General features: G+C 52.1%; 5 protein-coding genes across 5 annotated transcripts in view; 2 read left to right on the forward strand and 3 right to left on the reverse strand.

The window, feature by feature from the left end:
• M421DRAFT_420366 (uncharacterized protein) overlaps positions 1-3,461 on the reverse strand; it is a 5,147-nt gene extending 1,686 nt beyond the window's left edge. The window contains exons 1-2 of the mRNA XM_033592454.1: positions 2,370-3,461; positions 1-2,307 (exon numbers count right to left, since the gene is read on the reverse strand). The exon at positions 1-2,307 is cut by the window's left edge and continues 2 nt beyond it. Coding sequence (XP_033448722.1) covers positions 1-2,307; positions 2,370-3,278 — 3,216 coding nt within the window. The 5' untranslated portion in view covers positions 3,279-3,461. The remainder of the gene's footprint in view (positions 2,308-2,369) is intronic.
• A 14-nt stretch (positions 3,462-3,475) lies between these two features.
• Positions 3,476-5,229, forward strand: M421DRAFT_420367 (uncharacterized protein). The gene is made up of 2 exons (XM_033592455.1): positions 3,476-3,763; positions 3,813-5,229. The coding sequence occupies exons 1-2, from the start codon at positions 3,734-3,736 to the stop codon at positions 4,821-4,823; spliced, it is 1,041 nt and encodes a 346-aa protein (XP_033448723.1). The 5' UTR covers positions 3,476-3,733; the 3' UTR covers positions 4,824-5,229.
• A 273-nt stretch (positions 5,230-5,502) lies between these two features.
• M421DRAFT_19454 (uncharacterized protein) lies at positions 5,503-5,667 on the forward strand (the record flags this gene model as incomplete). Its single annotated transcript, XM_033588039.1, has 1 exon — positions 5,503-5,667. A coding segment is annotated over one exon (165 nt), but the record flags the coding sequence as incomplete, so codon positions are not given.
• A 1,442-nt stretch (positions 5,668-7,109) lies between these two features.
• M421DRAFT_147569 (uncharacterized protein) lies at positions 7,110-7,782 on the reverse strand. Its single transcript, XM_033587543.1, has one exon. The coding sequence runs from the start codon at positions 7,665-7,667 to the stop codon at positions 7,257-7,259; it is 411 nt and encodes a 136-aa protein (XP_033448725.1). The 5' UTR covers positions 7,668-7,782; the 3' UTR covers positions 7,110-7,256.
• A 207-nt stretch (positions 7,783-7,989) lies between these two features.
• M421DRAFT_420368 (uncharacterized protein) lies at positions 7,990-8,625 on the reverse strand (the record flags this gene model as incomplete). The annotated part of the gene is made up of 1 exon (XM_033592456.1): positions 7,990-8,625. A coding segment is annotated over one exon (342 nt), but the record flags the coding sequence as incomplete, so codon positions are not given.
• Positions 8,626-9,312: the final 687 nt, after the last annotated feature.

Consider the following 9,312-nt stretch of genomic DNA (forward strand, 5'->3'; position numbering starts at 1 on the left):
GCTGTCTTCGTCTTCGAGCCGTGCTGCGATGCGCTGCAGTAACTCGTCTGTGAGGCTGGTCTGGCCTTGAAGCACCCCAACTGCTGCCCATCGGACGTCGCTGTCTTCGTGTTCAAGCCGTGCTGCGATGCGCTGCAGCCACTCGTCTGTAAGGCTGGTCTGGCCTTGAAGCGCCTCAACTGCTGCCCTTCGGACGTCGCTGTCTTCGTCTTCAAGAAGTGCTGCGATGCGCTGCAGCAACTCGTCTGGCAACGTCTTGTGCTGCTGTCCCACGATGCCCAAGATGGCGGTTTTCAACTTCGGCAAGGCACCGGTTTCCAACCACCGGACGATCAGGTTTAGAACACCGAACGAAACTGTTGCTCGTCTATCTAGACTTCTCAAAATGACAAGTCTTGCATTCTCAGATGCTTGATCCAGTGTACTGACCAGGACCTTCTCTGGACACTCCATCTCCCTGGCTAAGTAGCAATCTTGCGTTGATTGGCATTCGAACAACAACCATTGGCCCAGTTTTTCTTCTAGCTTCGTTCTGAATGTTGTAAAACCAGAGTCTTCCCACCCGATTTCGCTCAGGCAATGCATGACTAAGCGCTGATGCGTCAGACCTAAGAGGTCACGTGGCTTCTTCTCAATCGCTTCAAAGAAGTTTAGTGCCTCCCCAGCAGCATCGAGCAAGCCAGCGACGAAGCGCCAGAAGATATCGTAGCGAGGATCGTACTTGTGCTCCTGGAGAAAGGTGGCAGGTTCTTTCTCAGTACATTTCCCGTTGCCGAGCTTCAGACAGCTGAGGGGTCGTTTCGCATTCCACTGTCGTACAAAATACCGTGCTGCGAAATACTCTTGGAAGGTCAGGTGCAGAAAGTGGTACTGCTGATTGTGGTGCCTCGCGGAAGGATCTGACGTTCGCAAAAAAGAGAGTCTCTCGATGGAAAACTCTGTTACAGACAGGCCGAAGTGATGATAGATTCTGTTTCGATGGCTTGATTCAAAGTCTAGCATATCGTTGTGGAGTCCGGAGAATGCGAGAGCTTCTAGGAGATCCACGTGCTCCCCCATGATCTCCTCGACACGATTGATATTCATCTTTCGACACTCTGACTCTGATCTGGAATGTAGCCGATGGACATCCTTCCGCCATAGTTTCAACGAAATAGCTTCGTAGATCTCGGTCATCGTCTCCGGCACATTGTCCGAGCTGAAACTCTCATCCCATGTGAAGCAGAGCGCATCTAGCTGAATTGGGATCCGGACAAGGCCCTGGATCAGCCACTGCTTCTGAAGAAATGACTGGATCTCCTTAACCTTTTCTGGATCGGGAACGGTTTTCTCAAGATAACAATCGACTTGTTTGGGAGAGAACCCGACTGTTTCCAGCTCGAGGTCGAGACTGCTAAAGCCATTTGGACGTGTGATATGTGGCCTGGTCGTAACAATGACGTTGGGGCGATTCAGAAGACCTTGCAGAAACTCAGACGCCGCATTACTCGAATCCAGGAGCTCGGATACCTCATCTAGACCATCGAGGATAAACAACGTACCGGGACTGTTCGTTACCTCAGCGTCGACGGCGCTCCACAGTTCCTTGGCAAGACCGCGGCCATCCTTGTGACCCTCGAAATAGATATGGTAGAACAACTGCCCGAGATTGTACTCAGAGTACGTCCGTTCTTTCAGCTTGCGTAACGGCACCCAAAGCACGCGACTGAAGAGTGCCTCCCACATGTGGGCATAAGTGAAATCGTAGACGATCTTTTTGCACAAAGTAGTCTTCCCGACTCCAGCGCGTCCTCGGATTAAAACTCTTCTTGTCTTTCTCGTCTGGCCGCTAGAGTCTTTGCGGGGATCGAAAAGAGATGACAGTTCCACCTGGACGCCCTCGCCCGGCATCTCTACCTTTAGCCGAGCGGCGAGTGAAAAGGGGGACGCGTAAGGTGTTGCCTCCTTTCCCAACCCTTCCTCTGCGCGCCGAGCGCTTTTGTCAGGCTCTTCGACAATGGCGAGGTTGATGTAGCAACGTTCCAGCGGAAGCAGGTCGCCCGAGAGTCGCTCGATCTTAAGCCTGTCTGCGGTGTAGTGCTTTGTGCGCATCCAGACGTCTGCTTGCTCGAGCGGTTGGCCTTTGCGGATCTTCTGAATCATCTCCGCAATCTTGCCGGATACACGGCCGAAATCTTCGCTCTCAGTGCAGCTGCTCTTGCACTCTCTGCACTCGCTATGCGCAAACTTGTTCATTAAGATATGTGGTCGACTTAGTGGTAACGGGTGTGGAACCATGTCCAAGGCCGCTGAGGACTCATTTACCAGCTGATGAACGTTAGTCATTCTGACTGACGACAAACAAAATGGCATGGGTATCAGAGGCTCACCAGCTTTTCTCGTCGGAGCCAGGCCGGCAACCAAGGGAACAGTTTGCTCGGAAGACTCGTCTTGCCCTTTTCGTAGAAGGTTGAGACATGGCACGGATAGTCCCTGTCCTGACACAGCGAAGTGAAGTCCTGCCTAAGTTGCACGAGATCTAGAGTCGGCTCCTTCACGGTGGTAAGCAGTTTGATCACTTCTCGACCTTGAATCCAAGCCCAGGCATTCAGACCTGGTTCCGCGAATGCGGCTACATCTTGGAACGAAGTCCCATGGAAAGGCGTGGCGAGAAATACGATACCGCGTGTAGCCCTCCGGACGGACTGATATGCCCGGCCAGCGCCCACAAGTGCTTTCATCAAGACAATCCCACCAAGACACGAGGCGATGAAGAGGATCGGCCGATCTTCGCTCGTCGCAGGGTCGCCGGTGATCTGAGGTCGGTGGCGGACCTCCTCGAACAGGAGTGTAGCAAACTCGCCGTGAGTCTTTTGAACCAAGTCTGACGGTTGCAGCAGATCGGCGTGCCAGTCATATGTGAAGATGCGGACGCCTCTGACTCGGTTTGGGAGCATATGGGAATCAACCAGCCAATTGACCTCGCAGCCATCTCCGCGCCATGTCCACGTCTTCTCTGAGTTCGTGTCGAGGCCATGGATGGCAATGATGTCGATGTCTGGGTAGGGTTCGCCCCTCCCAGGGTCGTCGTTCGTAGGGTACACCTGGCGAAGGCGGGGTCCTTCTCGCGAGGATGGTGTTGAATCTTGGGCGCGGTGGGCCTGGTGCGAAATGTGCTCTGGCCGACGCGGTCGCGCTGCATCTGCATACGCGAGCGCGCGGAGAAGATACAGACCAACAATGATCGTCCCTCCGGTGATAATAAGATGCTGGCTGACGTTGGCTGAGTTCATTGCCATAGCGGGAGCCAAAATCTAGCGTGCACTGGCGGAGCGGCACCGAGCGTTAGGCGCTAAGGTCGATAGCTTGCGACGCAGCCCTTCAGGCGAAAGTCGCTACGTACTGCACTTTCGCGATGGTCGAGAAGAGCGCTCTCTTCACGCTGACAATGCGCAGAGATGTGTGGTGTGTAGGCTGAGACGTTGGATCAGTTGTTGGGCGGGGTCTGAGCCACATCCCATAACCGCCCGCCTTGGTCCAATCACGCTCATCGGCCAGTCCTGCTGCGGCGTTGCCATATGATTGCATGCATCTCTCCTTTACTCCGCGCTTCCACCACACCGCTAGGCAGACACTTCAAGTATCGATAATTACGCCCTTTCAAGTCCTCGCAGGCAAGGAATAGTCGCGACTCCAAGAGGCATTCACAGCCTCCCTGTCCGACGACTAGATCCCTTCTAATCCCCTGGATCACATGGCGCCCCCGGGCCCACCACTTTGGCCGGTACGCTGCCAGCACCTAAGCGTGCATCCACCTGACTAGAGCATTGTAGATCACAAGCGGGGTGCTTGGGAGGGAGGATGGGAAGCGCACCACCGACATTTTACCAGCTGCATATCATTACGACGAGGCCGCTGGCAAGAGAGTCGTTGGCAACCCAGCCGAGGACATATTGGCGTTCTTACAGACAGAACTGTCCCTCGGCAGCCTGGCCAACATGCTGAGGCATTTGGGGTTTGCCGGCGCGAAGCGTCCTGCCAAGCCATTGCACTTCCAAGCGGTCTTGAGCCGGGAGATCGTCGTCGTCGACCGGATGGACTTGCATCTCCTATGGACGAACGAGGGGAGGCTCTTCGTCAAGCCCGTTCCCCGTTTTCTTCTAGATCCGGCTTTTTGCCGGGTCAACTTACAGTGCTCTCAGGCCTGCACGTGCGACACTAAAGCAGAAGGAACATGTCGATCAAACGCGCGGAAAGTCGCCCTCGGTTTCCTATACACCTACGCCTGTCTGATACCATCGGAGAGCGATTTCCACGTTGCCAACGAAAAGCGTCTCTTGCCTCGCAAAGGAGACGATAGGCCAATCGAATGGGCCGACTGGAAGCTCCTTGTCAGGGAATTGCTTCGAGCGCACGAGCGCGACCCGGATATCATGCACCCTCGATTTCTGCGCGCCGAGCTTCGCCTCTCGCGCATCAACACCATCCACCGCTTCACACGCCTCCCGCGTTTCGATCCCTACCTCCGCAGTCGGCACAATTATGGGAGTTTCTTCGGCGACAACCTCGCCTGGATGGCAGCCGCCACCATCTTCATCGCCCTGGTTCTGACCGCAATGCAAGTCGGCCTTGCGACGGAGCGGCTTCAGGATGACGTTGCCTTCCAGCAGGCGTCATACGGCTTCACGGTCTTTGCCATCTTAGGGCCTATTTGCGCATTTGGCCTGGTGATTCTAGGCGCGCTGTTCCATCTTGTCAAGGACCTGCCGTTGCTACTCGGAAGACAGCGCACTCACAGGGAGGCTTCCTACACTTCATTTGACAACATGGGGGACACGGCCTAGGTCAGGTTCCCGACCCTAGGTTAAAGACTTATCAGGGCGCAGTGAACCTCAGTAAAGTTGTGCTGTCTTCGCGGCAGGGTTAGGTTCTTCGACCTTCTCGAGCCCGATTTCCGTCCAATGGCCCTAGCGCCGACGACGAGACGTAGAAGCCGATCCTTTGACTCAATGATAATCCATGCCATCCCAGATCTATGTCTATAGACGTTGAGCTGGAGAGAAGAGCACGCAGAAGAGACGGCTCGAACACGAAGACAGCTACGTCCGAAGGGCAGCAGTTGAGGCGCTTCAAGGCCAGACCAGCCTTACAGACGAGTTACGGCAGCGCATCGCAGCACGGCTCAAAGACGAAAACAGCTACGTCCGAAGGGCAGCAGTTGAGGCGCTTGTGAGTCAAGAGGCGCTTCCGTTCAACAGTCTCAGCACCTACGTAAAGCCCCTATTTCTAGCTTTACTAAAGAAAAGCTCTACAGAACATGTGTACTAGTATGTTTCAGACAAGAGCTTTATTGGGGTTAGTTCTAGACATTTCTTTAGACTGCAAAAGAGAAGGACAGTTTAGCAATTAGATGTTAGATTTGTAGAACTATCTAGGTGTTCCTCCTCTTTGTACTTAAGGCACGCTGTATATTTAGAGCCTAGAACACGTTGCCTAATTAGTCTCTGTCTTTTAGTTTTGTGATACTGCCTAGCCTACCTGCTTGCTAAGCAATATAAGTACAACAAGTCCCTTGCCCTATATAAGAGGGCATGTGATGGGTACAGTGTTGTTCTTGGCAAGCACCACCCAACTACCTGTGCGTGCTGCCAACACCACAGCGCCGTGCTCGCGTTACAAGAGCAGTCTGACGTTGTCTTCTCTGCAGCTGCGCTAGACAAGGGTGTGAGTGCGCCTACTTGCAAGTTTTTGAGGTTGTCACAGGGGTTAGCACATCTAAGGATCAGGAGCTTAAAAGACAGGAAAGGCTAAGGAGGCAGTTTGTAGATACAGTGCTTTGTATAAAGCAAAGTATATTTAAATAACTAAGTTACCTGCTTTTGTTGCCTTGCCACTGTGCTAACACTTGAAGCAGCGACTGAGGCGGGCGTGACTGGACGCTCGGCTACAGCTGCCTGCGACTGGAGATAAGAGCTGCCTAAGGTCAGGTGATTATTGGAGCTGCAGCCCTCAGCCGCAGCCCTCAGCCACAGCGCGCACTGTCTCTGGCAGACGTCTCAGCACGCTACTGCCGCTGAATGTCGCTTAAGACGCACGGGCGGTCAGATGCGTTTTGACGATCTTGCCGCCAGCGCAGAGAAACTGCCAGGAGGCATACTCCTCACCTTAACTTGACCTGATGGGGCTGCAATCTTGTACTTTGCTATCTTGGCTTCCTTTTTAGACCACCAAGTTCCTTAAGAACATGGCCTGTCACGCACAGACAAGGGGGTGTTAGATAAGAGTTAGAGGACAGCACATACAGAACAGGCAACAGCACGGTCAACGCTGCGATTCACATCGTCGGCGTCTGACGAGGTAGAAGGCTGAGCGCCACTGCGTTGATGGACGCTGGAACTGTCAGTTTTTGAGGATGGTGTGAGCATGCTGAGGATCTGAAAGAAAAAGTGTCCCGTCACACTGTGCGTCCCAGCACGCAGGGACTGACATTAGCTGCTGCTCCTTCTAGGATAATCAAAGCTTAATATTATTAGTATCTTGACTTCTTGTGGTGTTGTGATGCCTACAAGAAGGTTAACTTGGCAGAAAATTAATAAGCCAGCACCTAAATTAACACAGGAGGCACCCGCACCTACAACACTAGCAGCATCTAGTCAGCGTCAGCGCATTGCAACTCAGCCATTTAGAAGTTGTTATACCGCTGCCATCCTTGCCTCTGCGTCAGCCACGAAGCGCAGAGCGTAGCAGACAAATTTGACCATGTAGCTAGCGTAGCAGGCCTGACTCTCTGGGTTCTGTAATCAAGCTATGGGCTGCTGATCAATCTCCTGTTGCTTTGCGCTCCTTAGCCACCGCCTTGTCTCTCGCGCAAGTGTTGACAGCCCCTTGACGCTTCTCTCCACTAGCAGCTCCGTTAGCTTCGCTGCCTGCCGCAGCTTCTCCTCACCTCGATCAGGCAGCTGGGTCTGATGCGCAAGATGCATCAGATTGCAGTTAGCAAAGTGCTCCAGCCAGCCTGTCTGCTTGAACTAGCTAGTTTTATCTGTCTTTGCAACTTCAGCGTCTATAACCTACACCTTCTCTTTGTTTACGTGTTTTGTTAGTGTCTATTCTGCTAGCTACTCCCTAATAATATCTATTATCTTGTAGGGGTTAGACAGTGCGTAATTATTGTCTACTACCTTAATAACAAAGTATTGCTAGAGCCTACTAGTTTAGAAGAATGTCTGCGCTATAACCTTCTTGCAGAGTCTAACGTCTTTACTGCTCTAAGCTGTCTAGTGTACGTTGTTGCAGTGCTTCTGCATTCTAATCTTGTTTGCGGTACAGAAGCCGCAGTCGCTAGTGATCCTGCATTGATAGACGTCTAACGGCTCGCCTAGCTGCTCAATCGGCGGCCCCAACGGCGCAGGCAGCTCAACATCTTGCGGTGCGGCGATCTGCCATTGCCGGCAGTGCTCTACAATTGATTTCCTCTCTTTGCTTGCTACGCCGTGCTGGTCGCGCAGATGCACATCGACGTTCTGTATGCCTGTAGCGTGCTCCTTGCAGATTAGCACCTGATAGCGCTGGAGATAGCAGAAGCGCTCTTGCACGTTGTTGATTGTTATCTTGCTTGCGCGCGGTCGCTTGCGGTGCTGCGTTGTAGTTATTGTTGCAGGTGGCTGTGCGTTCCAGCAGAACTCCATGCCTAAGATAACCCTAAGCGCAGCAATGCAAGCTAAGAAATGTAGAAACAAAAGTTACAGCGCGATAGAGTGTATGATTTTTGGCAGGTTTTGTATAGAACATGTTCCGCAAGCGGTGCAGCTTAGGGGTATGATCAGGGGTCAAAGACACGATGTTTGCCCCCTATCGCAGGCCCGATTTGGTTGCGCAACCCTAACGCTACACCCATTTCAGCGATGATCGGGCCCAAGCATGCGCGTCATATAGGTTAGGTCCTTAAAGAACTCTAGCCAGCCTGTGCACTTAAACCATCCTGTCTTGTCAGTCTTTGCAGCTTCTTCTAGTGTTTGCAGCTCTTCCTTAATTTCTTGTTGTGTTAATCTGTACTCAGCAAGCTGTGCCTGGACGTGGGTTTCCATTGCAGCGTCTTTAGGATCTCTAGCATCTATAAAACTAACAACAAAGTATTTCTGCAGTCCTCTAGTGCAGAAAAAGCTCTGCACCTTCACAGTCCTATAGAGCAAGCTTTTCTCTCCTACCCACGCTTGCTTATAATTTCGCTTGCAGTGCTTGCACATCTTATCTTTGTTAATTGTGATCTAGCTGCATGTCTCGCACTGTGCACCATCAAGCGGCTTTCCTAGCTCTTCTATTGGCTGCGCGGGCTCTTCTGGGAGCTTAATTGCGCTTGGAGCGACGGTCTCAAATTGAGTGAAGCGCTCAAGTATCTGTCGCCGTAGCGCAGCAGATGCAGCATGATATTTGCGGAGATGCGCATCAAGACTTACAACTACTGTACAGTGCTGCTTGCAAACAATAACGCTAAAGCCTTTAAGAAAGCAGAACACGTTATTAGAATTGCTGAGTGTGAGCTGCTGGGGCCATCTGTGGGAGTTTGCAGTGTTGTTTTCGCTGCTGCCTGAATTGTTTGCTTGGCTGTCCTAAACAAGCTCCATCGCGCAGAAACGCTAACCCTACTTACTATAACAGCACTAAGTTTTGCTAAATAGATAGATAAAATGCTTAGCGTTGCTGTGGAAGTATAACGTACCCCACGGGCGAGCTGATCAACGGGCAAGCTGATCACTTTTGCCAAGCCCCCACCAAAGTAACCTCTACATAGTACCAACGCCTCAACAACAACCCAATATTAACGCGTTAAGGGAAGCCTAAATACAGCTTGCGCTTCAAGCTCTCAAACAAGACGCGAATCTCACCTAGCAACGCGCTGCAGCTATCTATAAGGTGCCTCAGAGTACACTAAGCACACAACGCGCAGGACAACCTTCACGCGCTAATTCTATAGCCAACTCGCGAAAGCTGGACAACAACAAGGAGCAGGTGATTATTAAACATGTCCTTGAGCTAGACGCGCGAGGATTTGGCCCCCAGCTAGCAGATGTGGCTGCTATGGCCAATTCTCTGCGCGCTGAGCGCAATCTAGGCCCTATTAGCGTAAATTGGCCCAGTACGTTTGTTAAGCGTTAACTAGAGCTTAAAGTAAAGTTTAATTGCAAGTACAACTACAAGCAAGCCCTCTGCGAGGATTCAGGGGTTGTGCAGGGCTGGTTTAGCCTGGTAGCCAACATCAAAGCCAAGTATAGCATCCAGGATTAGGCTGGCGGAATGGGTATACTCCAACGTCCTTCGTGGGTACCCCCCAAA

The sequence above is a fragment of the Didymella exigua genome, assembly GCF_010094145.1.
Source record: "Didymella exigua CBS 183.55 unplaced genomic scaffold M421scaffold_13, whole genome shotgun sequence".
In the NCBI taxonomy this organism is placed as follows: Eukaryota; Fungi; Ascomycota; class Dothideomycetes; order Pleosporales; family Didymellaceae; genus Didymella; species Didymella exigua.

What these genes read in the sequence shown, in the direction of transcription:
- M421DRAFT_147569 (XM_033587543.1), bottom strand. Translation starts at nt 7,667, where the DNA reads ATGGAGTTCTGCTGGAACGCACAGCCACCTGCAACAATAACTACAACG.
- M421DRAFT_420367 (XM_033592455.1), top strand. Translation starts at nt 3,734, where the DNA reads ATGGCGCCCCCGGGCCCACCACTTTGGCCG. An exon ending in CGGGCCCACCACTTTGGCCG is followed by an intron (nt 3,764 to 3,812) that starts GTACGCTGCCAG and finishes AGAGCATTGTAG; the next exon opens with ATCACAAGCGGGGTGCTTGG.